Source organism: Cebidichthys violaceus, unplaced genomic scaffold (genome assembly GCF_023349555.1).
Source record: "Cebidichthys violaceus isolate CVI_PGR_0920_01 unplaced genomic scaffold, fCebVio1.0.p SCAF_17, whole genome shotgun sequence".
Lineage (NCBI taxonomy): Eukaryota > Metazoa > Chordata > Actinopteri > Perciformes > Stichaeidae > Cebidichthys > Cebidichthys violaceus.
This window is the reverse complement of record NW_027176340.1, coordinates 6,152,862-6,177,531: the sequence shown is the minus strand read 5'-3', so window position 1 is coordinate 6,177,531 and position 24,670 is coordinate 6,152,862. Positions and strand designations below refer to the sequence as shown.

The 24,670-nt window shown below is 42.0% G+C and overlaps 1 protein-coding gene across 2 annotated transcripts; it reads right to left on the bottom strand.

The window, feature by feature from the left end:
* Positions 1-944: 944 nt before the first annotated feature.
* On the bottom strand, positions 945-24,231 carry LOC137873876 (mitogen-activated protein kinase kinase kinase 12-like). 2 transcript variants are annotated; one of them, XM_068712347.1, is made up of 14 exons: positions 24,148-24,231; positions 13,308-13,832; positions 10,932-11,115; positions 10,583-10,774; positions 9,851-10,009; positions 7,630-7,788; positions 7,278-7,386; positions 5,355-5,464; positions 5,118-5,234; positions 4,322-4,459; positions 2,926-3,637; positions 2,006-2,073; positions 1,398-1,698; positions 945-1,219 (listed from the first exon to the last, which is right to left on the bottom strand). In XM_068712347.1, the coding sequence occupies exons 2-14, from the start codon at positions 13,798-13,800 to the stop codon at positions 1,133-1,135; spliced, it is 2,829 nt and encodes a 942-aa protein (XP_068568448.1). In that variant the 5' UTR covers positions 13,801-13,832; positions 24,148-24,231; the 3' UTR covers positions 945-1,132. The 2 variants fall into 2 exon arrangements, with proteins under 2 accessions (XP_068568448.1, XP_068568447.1); XM_068712346.1 differs by lacking the exon at positions 24,148-24,231 and adding an exon at positions 15,864-16,159.
* Between the last annotated feature and the right edge of the window lie 439 nt (positions 24,232-24,670).

Below are 24,670 nucleotides of genomic sequence, written 5' to 3'. Positions count from 1 at the left end.
CCTAGATGTTCAAAAAGGGGTTTTCAAACTGGTATTGCGTTTTAATACAGTCAACACTGCAATACAAATAATAATAAAAAGCCCATCTGCCCTGAATGAAGTCAGCTGTGGTTCTTTTGACCTGTGACGCGACAGGAGCAGACATATTGCTTTTTCTTTGTTCACACGTTCCTCTTTTATCTGTGTTTTGATGCTCGGACATGAACAGCAGCTACAGTACATTCTACTACCATAAGCTTTTTGAGGTTCAAATAGAGTAGCGCCACCTAATTAGAAACATCAGCACCTTTAAATTATACAATCTCACATTTTAAAAATTTGTTCATTTTACAACATCACATATTTACATAGATATTAAAACACAGGTGTAGAAAATGGAAACATAATCCATGACACAAATATAAATAAACAAATGCAAACAATACAAATTAAAAATGTAAACATTGTTTTTTTAAGAATGTCGATGAATTCACTGTAAAGTAACAATAAATTAGTCAGTGCATAACGTTTTGAGAGGAAACGCAATATGACACGATAATCCCGAGGAAATCAGTACATTTCATGAAGTAAGTGCAAGCAGCAACATCGGCGGGTGTCCCAGTGATGTTGACAATAGAAACATTAGAATATAATGACACCCTGATAAGATCTTATAATCACGTTCTCATATGACATGACGTGAAATAATGTGACACATTCTCATGATGGAGATAAAACATACAAATCAACATGGAAGATGAAACGAGACGTTAATAGACAGTCGTGTGGATGGCTTCTTTGACTGAGGCCTCGGTTGTTGAGGTGTTTTTGCAAAGCTGATCCTGGGCCAGTTGCTATGACGGCTGCTGCTCTGTCAGCTCGGCTAGTGCCCCACTTCAGTTTCACATCACTGTGACCAGTTTAAAATGCCCCCCCACCCCACCCCCCACCCTGGATATCAGGTTTTTGAGAACACTCACCAAGGGTTTGTTTTGTTTTGTCTTCCTGCTCGTGATGACAGAGACCCGCCTCATTTCCTGCCTCTCTGCAATGTCCCTGATCATGTCTCTTTGTCTTCGAAGGTCTGTTGGAGTAAACAAGGCATTCACAGGCCAGATCTGCAGGAGTTTGAGTGGGTTGAGGTGTCAGATCTTCACCAGTTGGCTGGAGGTTGGCTGGGCTCTGCACTGCCTGAATGGTCCAGCTCTGCACTGTCACAGTCCGAGTCATCATACAGGCCCTGGTGTGAAGGAAAAAAACATGAATTATCTGAGTTAGAGCAGCAACAGACACCAATGTTGACTACAAAATCAGATTCTGACCTATTATCTGCATTTTAGCATCTGTTAGCTCCGCTATATATAATATATATCAGTCTATGTGATGCATTCTCCTTTCATTCACTCTCTTCTGCATACCTCATAATTATGATCATTACTAGCGAGCTGCGTCTTGACTTGTCGAAGAATAGCTTCCTTCTCAGACAACCCGTCAGAACCCAGCTGGGTTGAGTCAGACGGGTCAGCGGGAATCTCCGAGCCCTGAGACAGCAGGTCGTCGCTCTTGTCGTCGAGACGCTCGTCGGTGTTGGTGCTGACCACGTCCGGTGTTCCGCTGTGGGAGTGGTCGGTGGTGTTTCCCTCCTCGCCGTCCGACACCGACAAGTTCTCTGAGCTGAAGGTGGACAGGGACTGGCACTTGCTCATGCTCACGGGACGCCTGAGTGGGAATGCAACAGGAAAGAGTACATATACAATAAGTACTTCACAGCAGAGATACATTATGGGTGAAAAAGAGGGTTTCTACTGGGCCGTGTGAATGTAACGTTTCAAAATGTGACAATATTCATGTTAAAAAGTGAAAGCTAATGGCAACATTTGTGTCTCTTCAGCCACATTTGGCATAACATTGTGGCTGAACATAAGGATCACACTGGTTGCTAATATTCACATACACTGTATGGATGTACAGAGGGAAATATAAATAGACCTTCAATAGTTATATTTAAGTTTTCAACAACTCATACCGTCTCCTTGGCAACTCCACTTCGCTGTCCACCTCTCCTTCCTCTTCCTCTGACGACACTCCACGTCTCTGCAGAGGAAATTAGTATGTATGAAACCCCAGTGATTCCATGTCTCATTTCACATTAATCACCCTCATTCCTGCCAAGACCCCTAAGCCGTCTGGTAAGATATTCACGGCGTCACTTTCAGAAAGCCAAAGGGACTGAGAAATGCTTTTTGCTACTTATACATATTCATCACTGATTTCTAAATTGTGGAACATACAAATACCCCGAGCTACTTCATGTTAAACAGGAAGACAAATGCACAGGTGGCAGTAATTAACCACTTTAATGTAGTCTTTTCACCGCACTCTGTGGTTTCCGTGTGTTATTATTTGTAGCATGGCATCCAAAAAAAAAATTAGGATATTATATTATTATATTCAACAGATTAGGTTTCATTAGATTAGAGTCAAACAAGTTTTGACTATCTGGACTTCAATAGTGTAAATTATTACAGCAAAACAGATACCCTTTCATAGTATGACAGCATTTTTCTACTGTTTGACACCTCCACAGATGCTGATTCGTGAATATTTGTAGCGCAAGTTAGACATTATTGTGACGTTTCGGACCTTTGCATGAGGAAATTCTCTCTCGTTGAATATTATTTGAATACCCCAGGCCTAGACAGTTGTTATTGTAAGTAAATACACCTTGGTTCGAGTCAAGACAGATACAGTGATAAAGGCAGGAAAATGTATTGCTTAACTGGCAACAAATGAAATCAAAATGGTTGTATTTCCCCAAAGCCTCTCACTGCTAATTAATCTTTGCACCCTTATAAGACAGAAGCGAAAATTATTTTGTGAAACTGGGCCACAATTTCGACAATGCTTTGCCTAACTAGAGTAGACGATGCTGTTGAAGAACCTCACCTGACTGCGTGTGACTGCTGCCCTGTAGAGCAGTGCAGCGGGAGTGAGGCGTTGACTTCTGGGTGAGCGTGTGACGACCACCCCGTCCTCCTTCTCCTCACCCTCGTGGGAAACACGGGGGTTTCCGAGCACGGACGCTCTCCCTGCAGCGGCTCCCCTGCCGCATGGTGAGTCGGGGCTGCTGGAGAACGGGATAGAAGCTGCGTCCTCGCTGGGCGTGTCACTGCGTGGAGGTGTTTCAGCCAGGTCATCTGTCCCTACATTCACATCTGGCCCCTCCTCGGGTCCTTCAGTCCTTCTACTCTCCCCCAGCCCGGCTGATGCGCTCTGGCTGCCCGCTCTGTCCAGCCCCGGCCTGACCTGCCCCTTCCTCTGGCCTTCAGCCTCCAAGGTGGTTGAAATGAGATCCGGGCTCGAGGAGTACATCTTCTTGAGCAGCAGATCGTGCTGCAGGCCTCTGAGGGCCGCACTTGGGTCTAAATGCTGCTTGCTGCTGGGAACAGATGAAGTGGTGTTGACCATGGCTAATGAAGAGGAGAGAGTGGCTTTCAGCTGAGCCAAGTCCCCACTGCTGCCTTTACCAGCCTTCCTGTAGCGGGGTTTTCCTCGGCGTGAGCGGCCAGGGGAGGTAGAGCCCTTGTTGGGGATTGTGACCTGGGTCATGGAAGAGTCCAGTTTGGGGAGGATGACCTCTGACTTTAGTAAGTCTGGCCTGGAAAGGACAGAGACCGAATTAATAAAAAACAAGGGGAAAGAAAAAACTTTTAAATTCATTCATTGCTTAATAGGTGCAAGGTTATCTTGTTCACTCTTCCCCATACACATTGAAGTATGAGGCAGGAAATATTCTATATTTGTGTTATTGTCAACAAATTCCCTAAATGAATACTGTCCAAATCTTCTATCATATTTGTGGCACTCAGTCCCAAGACCAGTCTTTAAAAGTGGGACATGAATATATACATTCAGTTTTAAAAAAGGCTAAATCATTTTTTTTAAATTGCTGGGAACTTTAGCAAACATTACTCAAACAGGAGTAAATAGTGTATTTGCTGGGTAATATTAGTGGAGTGTGGACTGTGGATTAGTGTGCATGTCACCCAGTTCAACGGTGCGGTTATAATAGTTTCCGGATAACGGAACAGAGGTTTACATGGCACAAAGGAATTAGCAATAATCAAGTAATGTATACACAGGCAGTAATTGTTAGTCTGATTTAATTTAGTTAATCATTGGTTTTGGTCTCATTTGTTGACACACACACACACACACACACAGAATATCACCAGACTTATCCTTTAACACGGCCTTGGGGTTCCCATAATATTCAAGAGAAACTCGATCCAACGAGCCACAAATAAATGCTGCAAACTTAAATAGCTCCTCGCTGTCCCACCTCTTGCTGTGTGAAGGCAGCTTCTGAGGTACGTTGCGTTTCTTCATGAGCTTCTCCATCGAGTTGGAGGAGGCCGACTGTCTGGAGCTTTGGTGCTTGACGCAGCCCGGGTACTTCTTGTCCAGTGAATGCTCCCTCCTAATGTTAATTGTTAAACACAAAGCCAATACTTGTTTAATGGATGTCAATGGATACTCATCATGGAATAAGAGAGCACTTGTTACATGCAGTGACCCTGTGTGACTGGGCGTAATGGCCATTCACTTTGCACTACGGCCGACCTTTCATTTCAAAACCACTGCTTAACCACTGTTGATGGTTAAAGCTATTAGTTTAAAGAATTTGAATAATTACAACCATAGTTTTTAAACTGTTACAGTGCAATACATTTTTAAAAATGACTAAAGTATACCGCCCTCGTCTACTTCATTTCTACCGATTAACTTGGCAGGACTTGATAAATGTTTTTCACTCACATCCTCAGTGCAACCTGACAGAAAACGTCGAGATGTGCAAAGCTGATAAGAGACCTATCAGCACAGTCTCGAAGCTCTTAATGCTGCCAAAGATGCATCTACTAAACATCGACTTGTGCAAACAAGTATTTTATGTTTTCAATTAATTTAGAGTACTTTGTAGAGGCCTGTTTTTACTTTGACAGTAAAGGGTCTTTTTCTGTTAACCAACACCAAACGCCACATTAGATTCCCTTTGATTCACTGTCATAAAACATGAAAACTTCCAAAGGCGTTGAATAAAACAAAAAAGCACTGTTAATCAATGGCAGTTTTCATACTTGTGCAGTTCTTTCTCTTTGATCTCCAGCTGCAGCATGATGGCATTGAGCTCCATGTAGAGATTGTTGGCTCTCTCCAGTTTCCTCTCGTAGTGCTCCCGGATGTCCAGTGCATGTCTGCGAGGAGAGACATATGGGGAGAAGGACTTAAATACATGTATCTAATATATATATATCCACATCTATAATTCAGGAAGTTCATCCTCTTTGAGTCCATGTTCCACTTTCTTTGCTAACCTGAGTTCTTCTCTGCGTCTTTTGATCAGCTCCTCGTCCAGCCTGTGAAGACACGTCCCCTCGGACTTGATCTTCTCAAAGTGGTGCCTCACCTCATCCCTCCACTCCACCTGGAGAAACACATAAAACACTTCCATCAGAGCAGGTAATAATGAGTTACAGTAACTGAATGTTCCACTATTTTACAGGTTCAAGAATAATGAAAAAATGTGGCATAAAGGATTCAAAACATCATCTTCTATTATTACCACTACAACCAATACGATGATCAATGCTTCTATTCCCAGTAGTGTAATTAGTCTCTCTTTAGCTGGAGATACAACAGGAGACCAAGCAGGTACCTGCTCCATAATATATTCAGAATTTTAGATTTTGTCTGCTCATTCTTTCCATCTACAACACTTTCCAAGCACCTGTTTTTACGTTATGTGACGTTCTTATTATGTAATTTGCGTAATAATAGTCACAACAGGCGATATCAATATTGAGAATAAACTTCATTGCGCCTTGATCTGCTAAAAAAGCTCCTAATTTGCAGAACGACTGAGGGTTCACGCGAATCATCGAAACAAAACCCATTAAACCGTCAGATGATAATCAATACACAGAGAGCAAAACTGAACATGAACTGACATGACATGAGCACAAAAAAAAGATGCAGCGTGAGCATTTTCTTGCACACAGTGGAGCGTGACAGCTGTTATCTGATACCTGTCATATCAAAGGACAAAGGACGTCTGATATATGAGCGTGTGCACGTACGTGCGTGCACGTGCATGCACGTGCGCGCACCATGTGTGTGTATTTCTGCCTGCGCATGAGTGATGCTCTTCTTATTAAGCTAATGGACTCTTGTGCGCACTCTTCTATCTCTCCAGTCCCCTCTTTCTCCTCTCTCTTTGCTCTCTGCGCCCTACCATTAAAGCGATCAATACACTCCAGCAGCAAATACTTCTTTCTAACGTCACAAGAAAAATCCATTATGGGGCAGAGAGGAGAGAAACTGGGGAGGGTTGCAGCGGGGGAAGGGGAACAGGGAGAAATAAAGGATCAAGGATAAGTGGAGAGAGTGAAAGAGGTTTGTATTTTGCATCGTGAGACATAAAAGAAGGCGGACGCAGTGGGATGCTGCGAGGAGGAAATTAAATCTTATCCATTTTGTGTATTTGTGTGCATGAGTGTGTCTTACGATTATACATGCCTGAGTTATAAATGGATCTGTGGTTCTGCATGGCTGAGTAATGACATATCTTCCACACAATTATACGTTTCTGTCTCCTGCCCTTCATCTGTTTGGGTTCGCAGTGGTCTAACATGTTTGTCATTGGCCTCCCCATCCCCCACCCTTTCACAGACACACCCTCTCCATCACAGAGACCTTCACCATCTCGCTTGGATATGATGGGAGGCTGAAATCTGTGACAAGGAACAAAGACCAAGGAACCAACAATAATATGTTGTGATTCAAAGGACAGGTATTATTAGTTGGGTGTCCCAAGGGGCCTGGGGCCCCCAGTGCAGCTGCACTGCTTGTAGTAACTGCAGCAGACTGGAAACAAATGGGAGTGAGTTGACGGCAAAATTACTATTAGAGATACTGGCTGCTGTTGACAGGAGGTTTTCTATTAAGAGAAATTTAGAGCTTATGCCTACTTCATCTGATCTGTCTATTTATGTATATGTATTTGACAAGGGAGACTTGATCCTTCTCAATTCTATTTTCCCTTAATTACAAATATAAAGTGTTTGAACAAGATTGTGATTGAAGTGCTGTTTGACTTTATTCCCGCTTTCTGTCTACTTTCTATGTTATCTCTAAACACGACTTAAAATAAAAAGTCAAAACATGTCATTAAATCGAATTGTACTCGTCATTTGATGAATTTCAAAGTTGGACTGTTGGCAGAGATAAGGGAAACTTACCTGAGACTGAAAGTAGGATTCTTGTGGAGTCGATAGTATATCTGCTGAGGCGATGTCAAGATGCAGGAGAATCTGTCGGAAGGAAGGCCTGTTTCTTGGCTTGCAGTTCCTGTGCACAATTTAAACAAAATATTTAGTCCGAAATGCAAGAAACATGGAATTAAATGAACTTTCCTCTCTTATTATATTTGATCCCTCTGAGTAAAATATCTTTTTAATGTTTTTTTAATGTTCCTCAGCCTTCTTAAAGCTTCTAACTTCATTATATTCTCTTAGTGCTGATGCCTCAACATCATTCTTCTTCCTTCCATCTCTATCTGCTTCCTTCCTCCTCCTCCTCCCTTCCACTCACCAGCATTGCCTCAGGAGCAGTTTGAAGCTGTCCGGGCAGCTATCAGGTACCGGCAGATTTAGACTGTTGTTGCCCACTCCCCAGATGATGGCGGATGAGTCCACATCCTTATAGGGCACCTCTCCTGTCAGCATCTCCCACAGCACGACACCGAATGACCTGCGGAGAGATGTGGAGTATTTACTTCCAGAGACATTGATAAAGATGTGAACTGAACTGATGAAAGGGAGCGTGACTGAAATGTCACACTTTTAACTTAACTTTAGATTTAGATTACAAATGTTACATCTGATGAATACGTTGTCACTGTAAAAGGCCTTTGATGCTAATGCCTTGCGGGCAGTCTTGGTAGTTTATTATCAAGGTTTAATCAGTTTGGTATGAAAACTTTTATCACTGCTAACAATTTTCTATCGTTACTAGTTCAGCATAATCCACAATAATGCACAGTATATTGTGGATTCCCTTTTATGTACACGTAGCTTTTATGAATCATATATACACCATGATAAATACATCACAGCTCCCAAAAAAATACAGCAATTGTTAACAAATTAATCAGATTTTTCAAGTTTTGCCACAACACAAAGCTTTATTTCACCACAGTTCTGTGTTTCATTGATAAGCTCCATTCTTGTGTGTAAGACAGAGCAGGAGAGCAGTCCATGGGGAAGGTAACGAAGGAAAGTCTGTTGTTGGTTGGTGACTACTAGGGTTGCCATGGTAATCATTTACAGTATCCAAGGTGCCAATAGCATCACGCACATCATTGAGGAGGTGTGTGATGTTGTGTTTACACTTGTATTTTTAGTCTCCTCCATCTACTTGTTTTTGATTCCTGATATAAATGTGCAAGAAGAGATACTTGATTTCAAGGCTAAACTAGGTTAAATATTAGCTGTTAATTAGATGAGTTATTGGTTTATTTCTATACAGCGTAATATAATGAATGACCCGTTTGTCAATTCAGTGACACTTATCTTGAAGTAGCAAAAGACAAATGGAAATATGTGCCATTACAAATAAAAGTGATGCAGCACAGTTAAAATAAAGCTGCTCTCACGTCTGTTGCAGCAATTTTCTCTTAAAGATATGGAAATGAAAATCACCACTTTGTTGTTGCTGTTTTTAACCAAATTTCACTCTTGCCATAAAATGTATTTTGTTTGATAATTTTATCCAGCAGCTTAATAACCAAGTGAAACGCATTCTTGCTGCTTCACATTTATTTTACATAATACAATGCAGCATCATACAGAAGCCAGTCAATATATATGCTCCATGTTGTCTGCCTATGCCCTGGTGTTACAGTAAGTAACATTTTCTTATGTTGTTTTGTGATCATTTTTTATTTAGCTTTGTGATTAATTGTATTTATTCTTTCTTCTCCTATTTACTGTGTTGTTAACCTTGTCATGTGTTGCTGCAGGCAATTACTGTTGCAGGAGCAAATATTGTTGAGTTGATTTGAGTTCAAGTTAAGAAAGCATTTAATTTAGTTAATTTAATTCACTTTAAGATTTGATTGTGTTAAATTCTAGCACTGGCTGTCTTAGTATAGTCCTTATAAAAGAACATGAGTTGTACCAGTTGTTAAAGTATGTCAGCACAACACAAAAGTGAAAACATACAACACAATACTTCACTATATAATACTGACTCACTCTTTTCGTGGTATGAACTACAACATAGTTTACATACATTTAAGCAAAACTGGACGGTATAAACCCATGCTTTGCTTTCTTTCCACATGAAAAGCTTTTTAATCCTATTTTCACTTCTTTGCTAATGCACTGCTGGCCCCGGGCCAAACCATCCGCAGGCTTGGAAGGTTATTCCAGCCTCTCCTGAGCACTGCAGCATCTGGCAAATCAATTATTAAATTAGCCAGCGTTCCTTTCAGGACGGAGAGGAAGAGTGATGGAGGGATGCAGGATGGGAGAGAGAGGGGGGAGAATGTATTGGGGGAGATCGGGGCTTAACATAGGTTGACGGGGCAACCCATCAGATTTGGCCGAGGCCCTATAGAATTTCATGTAACGAGATATTGTACATAATACTCAATAGATTTTCTGGAAATAGGATCCTGTGCTCTATACTGTAGTAGGCCGTAACTAATGACATTTTATGTTGATTCAATGACAGATAAGACAAATCATTAGGGGAAATTGCAAAGATTCACCAGTGCAAAAGGACAGTGTAAAAGGGTTATGACACCTACCAAATATCCACTTTCTCTGAGACGGGTTCATTGCGTATGACTTCAGGAGCCATCCAGGCCACCGTACCAGCAAAGGACATCTTGGTGCTCTTGTCGATGAGCTCCTTGGACGTGCCGAAATCAGAAATCTTCACTGCGTCATCGTAAGTGATCAGCATGCTGGAATGAAACAGTGGACGCAAAGTTTATATTTGAGTTTATCTGTGTACAAAAATAAAAACGGCTTCAAGTTAAATCGGCTATAATCAAAATGTTTACTAAATGTAAACCTATTCAAAACAGCCATTGGGTCAGTCAGTAACATGACACTCCATGTTTTGTAAAAACCAGTGGTGTCCCAATTAAGCCCTTGCAGACTTTGCAATCCAATCATAGCATCTACATTTTTCCAATCAATGTATCTTTGTAAAAATAATAATAATAATAATAATACATATTATTTGTGTAGCTCTTTAGAAGGTACTCAAAGACACTTTACATGGTAAAAACAGAAAAGAGAGAGTGGTGGTTCCCAAGCTGAAGGCCACAAGATAAATCTGATGGTTTGCGGGATGATTAAAAGGGGGAAGGAGAAAAAACACTTCAGACATTAAAATTAACTGAACTATTTAAGTTGGGTCTAAGCTTTACTTGTAACTATTTAGTGACTTCTTTGCTTTAACATTATCATTTACATTTGGATTACAGAGCGTTAACCACACAATTCATTTTGACCAGGTCTACAAAACTCACTTTGGTGACTTGAGGTCTCTGTGGATGATCTTGTGGAGGTGAAGATAGTTCATGCCCCCAGCGATGCCCATGGCCCAGTCCATGAGCAGGGATGGATGGATCTGCCTGCCTGCTCTCAGCACTTCATACAGCTGGCCCTGGGCACAGTACTCCATGATGATACAGTAACATGGAGCCTGGGTACAAATACCTCTGTGGAGTGTAGAGATATCAAGACAGAACATATTAGAGTTGATACAATGCCAGGAATGAATGGAAAACTTGAAAGTTTTTAAGCATTTTACTGTCTTTTAGTGAAAAGCTCTGTACACCTTGTGATCTAATAAGCCAACTGATCGTTCCTACTAACTTGAAAGTGATGATATTGGGGTGTTTGAGCTTGCGCAGGTGCTTGATGTCTGTCTCTTTGATGTTCCGAACTTTCTTAACAGCCACTTCCTGTCCGTACAGTTTGCCCAGAAAGACGGCGCCCTGCGCTCCGCTGCCCACCCACTGCAGGTCAGATATCTCCTCGAATGGGATCTCCCACGCCTCTGAATGTCGGGGGAAAAAAAAGATGGAGGCAAAGAAGTTGATGAGTTTATTGGTGTAGTAACAGATCAACTATGGATACAGAGCAGATTGATGATTAGCATATTAACCTGTACTGATTACAGATGTTTCATAGTATAACCAAACACCAGAGAGTTAATAACCACTGCGCCTTGGACGAGTAATAGAAATATGATTTACGTTTTTTTATTTGATTTTGTGAAGATTCAGCAGCTGGAACTATTCCTTTAATATATCAACATGGTTAAATGTTACACAAATGTTCAGTCATGTTCAGTTGTTGCGTATACGTTCAACATTTCTTATCAAAAGCTTATTAAACTAAGCTAAAGCTTAAATTAAGCTTTTTTAAATAAATCAAGACAGAAAAGACACTTCATAGCGAAAAGCCTGAAAGTAAAACTAATGCTAGTTGCAGCGAGCATACAGCAACACAACAGACTGTGCTATTTTACAAATATAGGTTGGACCTGTAACAGTAAAACCTGCAATAAGCCCTGGCTCTTACAGTGAACGCAGAGCCCAAGTTGAAATCTTTTTCGGTTGTTGAACCTCACCTTAACCTAAGACTCAGGGTGTGCAGGCAGATAGACAGGAAGCTCTAATCTCCTGTGGGTAATTCTCCCTCAGCCTCCTAAATCCTGCTTAGTGCCATTGTGGGGCTGATGCAAAACAGGGGTCCAACGCTCAGGGGGAGGGGGGGGGGGGGGGGATTTGAGAGCCTAATGTGGGTGTAAGTTGAATAGGGAGGTGGAGGGGGACGACGGTAGTGGTGGTGGTAGATCTGTTTGTGTGTGTGTAAAGAGACAAGAAGAGGGAGGGGGATTCCCCTTGGGTCGGCAGGGGTCCATGTGGCTGAAGACAGATTATTAATAAAGAGAAAATATACAGCCTGCTCTGCTGCTGTTCTTAACTCGCTGAAAGAAGATTTAGTCACATTTATCATATTAATAAGGACGATATGAATGATTAATGATCCCCTGATAGATTGAGGACACTGTCTCTAATGAGCCCCTCAAATGTCCCACAGTAAAGACATAAGGCCACATCTGACAAACCACAATACTGCCAGGTCTGCTTGGTTTGATCTGAAGAATTGAGGAAATCTAGAGCATCACTAAGCACCCCATAGTCCTTCACAATCAATAAAGGACAGACAATTTCCCTGCTTTCTTTTGTGCTACATTGTGCCTTCTAATCAAAGCTTAAGAATAGAGCATTGTGATACGGTAGATAGACTTTCAGTGGCATTGCCCCTATTTGTGTCACTCTTATAATATCCGTTTTGCTCTCGTGAGTGTGTGTGACTCCCTGCGATGCTGCACGGAGGAGGGGAGCAGCGAGGTGCAGATGGGCTGGGAGTGATAACAGCACAGGATGAAAAGGAGAGAAAAGGAGACAATGAGAGATGGAAGGAGGAGGGGAGCGGAGGGGAGATGTGGAAGTCAAACGGGTGATAAAATATCAGAAGGCTATAAAGACAAGGAGACATATCAATTTTCCATCTTCAGGCCTGATGTGCGATGCTGTATTTATTCTATCAAGTTTGTTTTTGGCATCTTATCTTACTTTATGTGTTTGTGTCATTGCTAGATATTAAGTGTTTTTATTTGTGGACGTGTTTATGTGTGTGAGCAGCCATCCTTGGGCTCCCATATGTGTGTGTCAGGTTTGCGTTAATAGAGATGAGAGGCGCAGGGTCGGAGCGTGGCCATGCATAATTCATGGAGCAGATTTGGCAGAGGAGTCCCGGGGGAGTTCTGCGCTATTGTAGTGGCTGCAGACATAAACAACACAGCGTCACAGGGAGCTAGTTTCATTGGGAGGGGGGTACTGGGGAGAAGGTGTGGTGGGCACAAGCAGGCGTGGATGGGGGGGGGGGGAAATATCAGGGGAAAATAAGCCCTTTTCAGCTTTGATAGAGTCTCTCTCTGGCTGCAGCTCTTTCACGTCAAGGAAAGTGTTTGTTTACAACATGGCCTTTGTGGGAGTCATTTTTCTACCAACTGTTTAATGTAATTAAACTGGAGGATAAGATCATTTAATTAGCATACCAAAGCTTCACACTGGAATTAAATGGGAGCTGGTGCTTGCTTCATTGGAAAGCTATAACCAAGTGTGTGTAGATGCGTTTGTGTGTTTCCAGTGAAATGGATTTGACTGCTAGACTTACCGTCCAGACCGTGTTTGTGCTCTGTGGAGTAAGCTTTGCCAATCATAGTCCAGACAGGCCGCAGACACCCAAACAACCCCTCCAGAAACCCTCCTCCTCCTCCGGTAGACTGGCACTGTAGCCTGGCGACACCAGCTTGGCTCCTGACGGCGCTGCCGTCCATCTCCTGCCCCTCTCCCTCCGTCCTTCCTGGACTCCCATCATGCTCATGGAGCTTCAGGACACTGTTGGCAAAGTGCTCCTGTTGTTCCTCGCCTGGTGTCTGGTTGTGTGCAGCAGTCTGCCCCTCTCCTCCTCCACCCCCAGGCTCGACAGCACCTCCGGTGTCTATGGAGAGGACGTTGCGAAGGACGCACTGGGTCGGGGTAAGGTCCATTTCTGGGGTGCAGGGTGTTTCGGCATCGAGGCGACGGAAGGATGGAGGATCGGAGAGTGGACTGTTGAAGCCGGAAAGAGAAGGCGAGGGGGCACGTGATTCATGAATAAGCGCCATGAGGGCCTTTGGTTGCCAGAAAAACTAGAGAACTTGACAAGACCAAACATAGTGAGAGAGGAAGAGAGAAAAAGAGGAGGGAAATTGTTATGAATCAAATCAAAGTTAGAATTATTCTCTTATCCTGTGGGAGCAATGAAGGTTGATTCAACTGAATATTGAGTTTGTAGGAGAGTGTCACATCTGGAAGGTGATTATTAAGGCCTTTTGTATAAGTAGGACCTTGAGCTATAAGTTATCGTAGTGGCAGAGGAACTCAGTGAAATGACTGCTCGGTCTGAACTATCAGCAAATGCAGGCTGACAAGAAGGCACACTTCCCTAAAGCTGTGATCAATATCAAACAAATGCACATTCATAGTTTCTATGTTGTATCACTCAGTGCTTTGCAGCTTTCGATAAAGAGGGTCTCTAAGGACAGGGGTCTGCAGGGGTCTATGTTGAGAGTACACACCAACAGTGCAGAACATGCAATTATAGTAAATAATACTCTCATAATAAATATGAGAGTATTTTAGTACTCTCATAATAAATATGAGAGTACAGTGGTCGGCTCTGCATGTGCTTAGTGATCAGAGCAACGACATTAACTTATGAGTCATGATGTCCGATATCCGAAGATATGAAATCAATACTAGAATGTGTGTGTGTGTGTACAAAGGACAAACGAGAAGCCTGTCTGAACCATAAATCAGAGAAAGCTTCAGTTCAGGATTACCCTTGATGAAGTACTGCAGCAAATAATGTCAGACCACCTATAGGCTAACTTGGCAATCGTATATACAGTAGGTGCCACAGCATCGCAGTAGCTCAATTAAGTAATGTCCTTACATCTTACATCTCTTCATTACAGAATATTACATACATAGTATTGAACTGCTTTATGGTTTATGGTTCATTTTCATGAATAACAAAACCAATGTAGGCAGAGTAGTGCCACAGCTGGTTATTTACATCTGGAGCGACATCACTGGTGTATTAGAATGGAAGAGATCAAATGATGGCTGTATAATAATGAGATAATTCTGCAAGCCTCTTCAAAGCTTGTCATTTCTCCAAGGAGAACAGCATGTTCACGCTCAGTGGAGAAGGAAAACGCATGATTTCTTGTCAGGGCCTTTTTAAGGGATCCAGTCCTCCTCTGCTATCTCTGACAAGCACGACTAAGAGGTGACAGGTTTTGCTTTATAAAGTAATGATACAAATCAATACCCAGCATCATTGTGTTGTTGTACGGCATAAGACACAAAACAAACAAGCAAAAAAACATGAAGCTGGATCAGTTTGCAGGTTATCATAGTTATTGTGAGAGGGACTTCAGGCATCTGTACACATCCCATGTCAATTTGAGACAAATTACTAAATATATGAACATGCTATTAAGACTATTATATCGTTCACCTTACTGTGAAAATTGTGTCTCATTTCAAATAATGTGCATTGGATCTGATGTATTATCTATCAGCCCTCATACCTCGACCTATAGCTGTGTATGACCATCCATAATTCAGAAAATATGGAGAGAGAAATCATGTAGATCGGTCCAAAACAAGACAGAGCCTGAAGGACGCATCAAACAAGCCAGAACCATGACGCTCAAAGTCATTAAAATCTTCTGCGCAGAGAGAAACCAAACCACTGAGACACATCTGGTGTCTGAAATCCGGAATAATCATTCACATCCGACTGAACCTGCCTGCTAATAGTCCTGCTCCGGCTCTCACTTGATTTATTTCGGGGTATCAGCTGCGGGAGCTGCAGGAGCAGGCTACGCTCTGCTACAGGCCAGTGCATTGTGGATGTGTCGGAGTGGTTTCTTGCGCGCATCATCGCGTCTCCTCGCACCTCCTGCTGCGGTTAAGATTTTCCCGGTGCGTCAGTAGAGCATCGCTGACAACACTGACGTTACAGTCAAATACACTATTGCGGTTTATATTTGAATAATAAAGGACACGATGCGCTTTTTATGGATACCATTAGCTGCATATATACGACCTCCTTTCTCCTTGAATAGCACCTATCACGCCGACTGATTGCTGGCCATGCAAAAGCAACGTTTCCTACCTCACTGCCGACAGCTGAAGTCCATCGCCGGTGACTGCAAAAGCTTATTCCACGATGTAGTTTAGGATTCTAATAACAACCGTCTGATAATTCTCCCTTTCTGGGTTTTGTCGGTATAATCAGCATCCACGCTCACTCCTCCTCTTCCTCCTCTCTGCATCCAACGAGGTTTCTCCGCCCTGGATGACTGGAAGTCCGCGTCTTCTCTTGGGTTTATCCCCGCGAGCAGTAAACACAGCTACAGCTATACGCTCCCTCGGTTCGCTTGTTTTCCTGTTCCTACACCTCCTCCTCCTTTTTTCATTCTCCTCTGATGATGCGATCTGCGCACACTCAGGAATATATACGGCCTATCTCACCTATACTCGTAAACACGACCGTGGAGGAGAGTAGGACGAGGGAGGGATGCAGTGTCGGTGTCCTCCTATCAGAGGACAAATGTGCCGTGACGAGCTCAGTCCGGTGAGACAGGACGGGACAACAGCAGGTAAACGGGTTTATGAGCGAGGGACGCCGGGATGTAGGGGGTCAGCCGCTGAGTGAGGTGATCAAAATGATGTCATCCCCATAGCATGCAGCATTTGACTGGACAGCACCGTGTAAATCCCTTCAAACCCTATTAACGCCGTCTGTATCGAGTGTAATTGGTGCATAATCTGTGAGCACAACCCAGTCTGCCACAGAGGGGACATGAAGGCAGGTCGTTTTTTATTATTATCTTCTCCAATCTCTACTGACCCATTTCTCTGCGATAGGGAGAGTGGGACAGCTCGGGACCTAAATGGGACTTTCCCCAGGCGTGATTTGTTTCCCTCAGCGACTTTAATTAACCTGAATGAAATAAAATATCACACTCATTTGAACAACTGTCATATTTCATCGCAAATCTAATTTCGTGTTTGCAAATACCACCAGGTTCTCATCTTCAAGGGTTCCCCATTAATCAAGATGTTATTTCCAAGGCCTGGCATTCCTGCCATCATACATGAATACATTAAGTCTTTTAATATTGTGTAATTTATGAAACTATGCACACGCAGGCTTACAAGACACAACAAAGTCAAATAAACCAGATTCAGAATGCTGCTTAAACTATATTTTCATACAAAAAGTGCCTACAAAAAGCCCCAAAATTTAAAAAAAAATCACAACAGAACTTTATGTAATTAAATAACCAATAGTTGCCTTCCTTTCCCGGATTTTAAGACACAAATTGTGTCCTTAAACACATCAAACTGAACAACCATTCATACAGTACATAAGAAAATGGGACTAACTCACTTTTCCCAAATCACACAGCTCACACAATAAATCAGATCAGAAATCCTGCTTGAATGGATGCCAGTGTAACTCAACAGGCCAACTGGGAGATCATGAAATCACTGTAAACACAGGAGAATCTTCCAAGAGTCTAACTATTTGGCAGACACAGAGGAAGATGTGATTGTGGAACAGCTTGGGATCCCATGTCTGAGCTGTGTACTTACTGTGGCAGTCTAACCGGTTGTAGCTACATGACCCTTTTTGAGTGCTAAATCCAAATCCTGCCCTTATCTCCCAGATTAAGCTCGTGTTGGGCTTAAACCCTAACGATGACCTCATCGTGTAAATTGTAGACAGTGGGGGAAACCCTGGCTAGCGCACAGACCTGGCCGACCATGTGAGACTGACAAACCTGCACAATACACAAGTATCCGAAGCCTTCCTCTCTTCTTCCCTCTGCGGAGCTTTGTGAAATTATAATGAAAAAAAGATCACTGCACTGGCTGAGTTTGACACCTCCACTGAAATTACAGTTTGGAATTTTTTTTTTGAATTTGTCTATCTTTGAGTCACTCTGTGCTCTCTGCCTCCACATGAAGCCTTGCCAAATGAATGTAAGATTTTCGGAGTACTTTGTATTATGTTTCTCCCTGTGGCGGAGGGATACAGAAGCACCATAACAAGATGGGTTTTTTTCATCACTCTACAATTTCACAACCAACAAGGGGAAACAAAGAGCAAAGCAAGATAATAATGGACCTGTTTTATGAAAGTTATTAAATGTTTAACTACTTCCTTTCTTTACAACATATTCTAACAACCATCTCAGCGAGACACTGTCAGAGAATTTTTGCATTTCTAAAAAGAAAAAAATTGACAGCGGACTTGACGACTTGTATTAATTTTCACAATCTAATAAAACATTATCTTCAAGTTCCCAAATGGAAATTCAAGGAACCCTTGCCAATACTGTGGTTTATGAATGTTTAACGTTGGTTTTAATATCACATGAAATAGAGTGGGCAAAAATCTGCTTTAATCATTCTTGCTATTTTATGCCATCCGTATCTAGAATTCTGTCTTCAGGCGGTCTGAATGGAGCAGCACATCCTCTGTTCTATTTCTTTTTCTTAAAACTTTCCTCATGATTTATTTATCAGTGCTTGTAGTTGCAGGACGGCTCCTCGTCAGGGAGGTTCAGTCCTCTGAGGGTCTGTGCTGCTGCCTCTGATGTCCACCAACGCAGCTTCTGCTTCTGTTGTGGTAACAACAAGCACAGGCTGAATGCTGCGGGGTATCACTCCTTATCAGATAAAAACCTCAAATCTAAAAAGTGACAGCTGAAAAAAAAAAAAACATATATATTCACACTCATTGATTTTCAAAGACTGCACAGCGGATTCAGAAAGAGCTGCGTGCGTTCTCCCGTCACGTTACATGCCCGCTGCATATGTGCAAAGACCATCTAAGAGAAAATGTGAACACGACAAAGCTTCAATCGGACTACTGAAGGAATGACTGTAGAACATTCTGTGGTATCCAATCAAATGGCTGATGTAAAATGCTGCATTGTTTGGCAACATGCCTCATAATCTGTCGGAGGGAATTAACAGAAGCCTGCATTGAAGGACGTCAAGGGGAATACCATGTGTGTGCACGCAAGCCTTTGACTGTGAGTGTACCATGTTGTGAAAGGCCCGGTGCCAAATGGTCACAGATTATCAGTTAAGGGGGAAGGTAGAGGTGTGTGTGTGTGTGTGTGTGTGGGGAATGAGGGGGAGGGCAGGTTCTGGCTCTGTGGAGGGCCTATTTATGGATCCACATCGAGAGCCCCTCGTGTTAGTCATTGTCACTTTCACTCACACACTGCTGAATAGGTGGCCAATCATCAAATCCACTCAACTCTGGTCCTACGGGGAACGTGAACAAAAGAAGAAAAGATAATTGGCTCTCTGCTCCGACAACATATTGACTGAAATCTAACAGCAGAATACCAGAGACATCCTTTCAGATTTCCGATGAAAAAAGACAGCAGAAGTGTGTGTCTATATCTATGTGTGCTTATATACCGTATGTCTGTGTGAACACAATGGAGTGATCCCTTCCTGTCTGTTGGGGGAAGCTGATATTGGACGGTATTGTCATCAATCAGGTTGCCACTACTTTATGTTTTGCCCACTGATGAGGATTCATTAAGATTGGCGCCAACCAGTATTGGTGGGCGGGTAAAGGGGGTTGGTGGGTGGGGGATTCTCCATTTCAACAAGATGATCTCACCTCCTGTCTGCAGCTGTGGAGGAAGAGTTTTCATTCATAAAGTCTGTCCATTCACACACACGCATGTGTTCATGCGCGCACGCACGCACACACACAACCAATATATCTCCCAACGGGATGCTGAGGAAACAGTTGAGCCAATGAAGCAATATTCAGGTGAGATCACTGTCGGACGCCAAGGTTCCTCTTTCCGTTTCAAAACTTTATCGAGGATGTTTGCTGCCGTTAATCATTCGACCTTGCCTGCATTACTGCACCACATATTCAGGAGCGGAAAGATGTCATGATAGAAAACTGCCGAAAATGTATTGGATAAGAGGTTACATTTAGAACACTTTTAAGACTTTTAAGTTGATATGGGAAACCTCAGCTTTCACCAGGTTTTGTAAACATTGAATAATATTTGCATCAATTTGGATTGCCAATTTTTGGCTATCTGATTCAGCTAAGATAAATATTCACTCCCATTTTAGCTCCGTTTTGGTCTCCACCTTATCTTGCTCGGCAGCTGGATTCTCGCAATGTCACAAAATCACACAAGAACCGCAGGATCACAGATCACACAAAAATCCACCTTGTCAGGCTAAAAGTAATGTTGTTTGGATCCGGCTAGCCAGAGCACAGACCAATCAGCATCCTGTGAGGAGCTACTGGCAGCTCCTGAAGAGGTTAGCGTAGATGAAACAGTTACATCAGAACTGGAGAATATTTCCTCACCTGCTAAATATTTTTCAATAGTGACTTCCCTTATCGAAACAGTTTCTAATGATAGCTAATCAGATGGTTCTGTGTAAACAAACCATCTAGCGGGTAAAGTTAGTCTCCATTAACTCTTGAGGGAGATATCTGGCTCTTAAGCTGCTAAATGCTCCACTATGTTCACCAATTAGTCTCTAACTGTGTCTGTCCTGCTGTTTGGTAATACGATAAAGTGGGTACAATGGGTTTTTAGAGCTTTTCCATTTAAAGCAACTGCCTGCTGCGGCTGAAAATGGCATAGAGGAGGGCTGTGAAAGTGAACCAAACTGGTAAATTTGTGGACAAAAAAAAAACAAAAGCTGAAAGTCGATGTAAAACTCTGAGAACGTCAGAGTTGTTGGTGTATCACTACGAGCAAAAGAAACATTTCACATACAAGTACTCATGCGATCTATTGTTAATATGAAAATATTGACTATTGCGGCTTTCCAATCTCTGTTTGACAGTTACAAGATGTGTCCAAGACAAGTGAAGAACCATATTGACTGATTCGGGCGTTCACTAAAATATGCAAATCCAACATTTAGATCAAGCACCGCTTTGATCTTCCAGGGAGATTAGCGATGCGTCTGATTTCCCTTTGAAACCTCTGAGAGGCGAGCAGCCAGCCAGGCAGCCTGCTGTGGAGAGCCTCTGGCAGCGAACCGGTCAGGAGAGGGTTAATAACAATAAAGGGGAGGTTGGAGAAGCCTTCCTGAAAGTCACGTGGCTTGTGCCGGGAAGCGGGGGCGGAGGAGTGGAGGGAGGTGGAGTCGGAGGAGGGGTCTGGAGCGTGTTGCCGTAGAAACAGAATTCTCAGTTGGCCGATGTGAAGTCAGAGGCGTAATATTAGGCGGTGACTGCAGTTAGATGCTGCTGGTGGTGTGAGGTGGGTGGATGGGTGGGGAAGGGGTAGGGGAATGGGAGGGGGTGACTCACACTGGAGGACGCACTCTGCATTCTAATGGATGGACCCACATGTGGACGCGCACACACAAACACACACACACACACACACAACCAAACACAGACTCACACACCTTCATTAGCTACATCACCTACCGCCTCTTCCTTATGTTAGAATCTCCCATTTTTCTACACTACATTTCGAGTACTGTACAGCAAGGCCCAGCATTATCCTGCACCACTCTACTTCAACTTATAATTAATTCATTATTTCAATGATAGATCCATTAGTGTTCGCCTTGATGGCTTCACTTGCATGAGTTGATAAAGGGCATCTATTAGAGGGAACCAAATGCTTAGACAGGCCAGTAAACTATAGCCATGTAATTGGTGACGGCATAATTGCACAGCACACGTAGCAATTAAAGCGATAATATGTGTAAACCATGCTCAAGATTATCATTGGATTAACTACACTTCCCAAATGCCCTTGAGAGTAGAGGATCACCAGCTGGTTCTGGGGAAGTGTTAATAATTATGCGGACGATTTTTTTAGGCTGTTGTTTAGAGGGTCTTTCCTTTTTGCCACAGGGAGATCAGTTTGTTTGTCATTAGATCTGTTGTGAGGATGTAGTCCGTGCTAATGAACTTTTTCTCTCGGGGTGTGGGACAAGAAAGCAAAAGCACTAACAAGATTTTTTCTCAAATGCAGAAATCTGAATCCATAAAAAAAGATTGTGATGCCTCAGGGTTAATAAAGGGAATTCATTACAACAGCCAGCACTCATGGCGATGAGAATGAGACAACCAAAATGTATAAAATCACAAATTACGTGTATGGATTCTCTTAATTTATGTGATGCATAAATCATGTATTTCATCTAATACTTTGATATAACATGAAGAGGCAAAGAAAGTGAACAGAGGCTGGAATCATTTTGTTCATTTTATGGTCATAAATCATTAATGTCATAATGTAAACGTCATTAGGAAGCATATAACTTTAGATCATCCCATGTCTACATACATTTTTTTTTTTTTACTTAAGGGGAGACTTGGTTATGTCAACTGATTGAACTTTTATATTAAAAAAACCATACGATTTCTCTATTTGTGTCATCATTACCATAATTAATGTCCAGTGATGAAAAATATCAATGAGCAAAAGTAATGAGAAGCTTTCAACATTATTTGAATATAAATATTTTGCTTTTTTTATTGTGTATGTTTCCTCGCAAAAAACACAATTATCATATTTTTGTTTTCCAGTTTACTATTTTACATTCACAATGGAGACAACATACCTTCCGCAGTTCAAAGCAGCCCCTGCAGTGTTATAACTCAGGGGAATGTGACGTACACTTGCCCCATAGCAAATAATTGACTTTTTGATTGAATGCTGCTTTGCTCTTCCTTTTAAGGAGAGCCAGGGCAGGTTCATTTCCCATCATCGCTGCGCGTAGAACTGGAAGCAGCAGGGAAGATCACAGGCGGTGTGACGTTTTCTCCGTCCCCACCCACAGCTGTATCTCATGGTTTGGGGCGAGCCAATGGGGTGGGGGGGCAGGCTGTCTGTCTGATACAGTGCTGGCTGGCCAGGATCAACATTATCTTCAGTCTTGTTTATTTCAGTTTGCCTATGACCATGACTCATTCCATTTTTGGGAAAAAGGGGCAGCTAAGGTACTATACCCCCTGAATAAAAATCAAAAGAAACCGGATATCTCCGGATTCTTATGAGTAGTTCCTTCTCAGATTATTTTATTTGAAAGATTTTTATACAGTTCAAAGACTTGACAGAGAGTCAATCTATGTTTAAATTAATTTTGTTAATTTTGTAATCTAAGTTGCACTTAATTCCTGCACAGGGCCATCATTCTGTTGTGATTCTATTGTATATTTTGTTTGTACTCCATACCATGCAATCATGATTTTGAGTGAAGGTTTTTAAAACCCCTCACATTTATCTTTTATTGATGTTTTTTTCCTCATTTGCCTAATATATTCAGAATAATTAGAGGTAGTGGCAATGTTTCCTAAATTTATATTCTGGAGGAATACCAGTCACCAATTATACACAGTTATGCTAATTACCCACTTGACTGGATCACATATTACCTGTATTAAGAGTCATTAATTCATCTGTAGTAAAGAGGGCAATTATCATTTGCAGCAATACTGTGATGGAAGTGATGGAGCATTCAGCAATACGTTATATATAACATGTGTGAAAACTATAGTCGTCTAAAAAACTAGTAGACAACGTCAAAGAAACATCTATAGTGCAACATCACCGAGAGAGTTTAGCCTGTTGGTTCATGAAGTGCGCTGTCCATGGTGCTGATCAGGGCTATAAGGCCCTAATGGCAAACGCAAAAACTGATATAATTACTCATTTAACCGGTGACAATGGTGGGACGTTGGAATAAAATATTTCACTTTATCTTGTTTTAGTACGTTTTTAATTTTACAATGTAATTATTATGAAACTAATAAAAAACAGTATAATTTGTATGACCTAAATGAACTGTTTTGGAACACACTGTAATACAGTGATAGTATTTCGATTGAGTTATTTCATGATTCAAACATTCATTCTATAAACATTGGGTTTTTTCAGCATTTGAAATTGTAACTGAAACAACAGGACCGTCTGTTCAATAGAAACCCTACAACCTCACCCTCTAAGGTACACGGAAGCCTTCTATAAATCAATGTTTATCGATTTAATTAAGCTGAAATAAAGAGTTGTCAACGTGCCTGGAGAGCTGGTGATATGCGGCCAAGGCCGAGCATCTCCGCAGAATGAGTGGCCTATAGCGCCACCTTGCTGTTGTAAATGTAACCTACGCCGTACCAAATATCTTACAGTACTGCTTGACTAGATTCAAATCGTGTGGCCTTGGCAGACTGCCCATTATTCCGAAAGACAGAAATGACATCTTTAAAACTCTAAATTAGCATGTGCATTATTGCTGGTGCAATGTGTGCACACCGCATCAGATTAGTGCATTCAAACTGAACAGTATTTCGTGCGTCGCAGGAATGATTCATGCAGGAAACAGATTCTGCAATAAGTAATTGCGATAGAAAAAACTACCTTTAACAGGATCGGTGTTATTGAATCCAGCCACGCACCCGACTGGTTTTCACTGGTCGTTCAGTTGTCCACACGAGAAAACCGTGAGAGCCGTGGAGCCTCTTCAGGGGGAATACAACAGTGGTCCCATCTGGTTAATTACCTTGTCAATAAACCTTGAAGGTAATACCGCGAGAACTAGAGTTGGGGTGAGAGCTGGGTCTGACCCTACTTAATGATCCCAACCTAATCTCAACGTTCCAGCTCATATATGCCTGTATTTGCATGATCTATAATCCCTTGTACCAATATAATTAAATGCACACTTTTGGCAAACATAATAATAATAATAATAATAATAATAATAATAATAATAATAATAATAATAATTTTAAAACGAGACTTTTACACATGGCCTCTAGATTAGCTAAACATGCCTGACCTGCCCATAGGCCTGTACGATTGCAGAGTCTATTCTGGTTTTGAGTTTATGGGACCTATTATCATACAAATGTGTAGATCTTAAATCAAACTAGTTGCCACA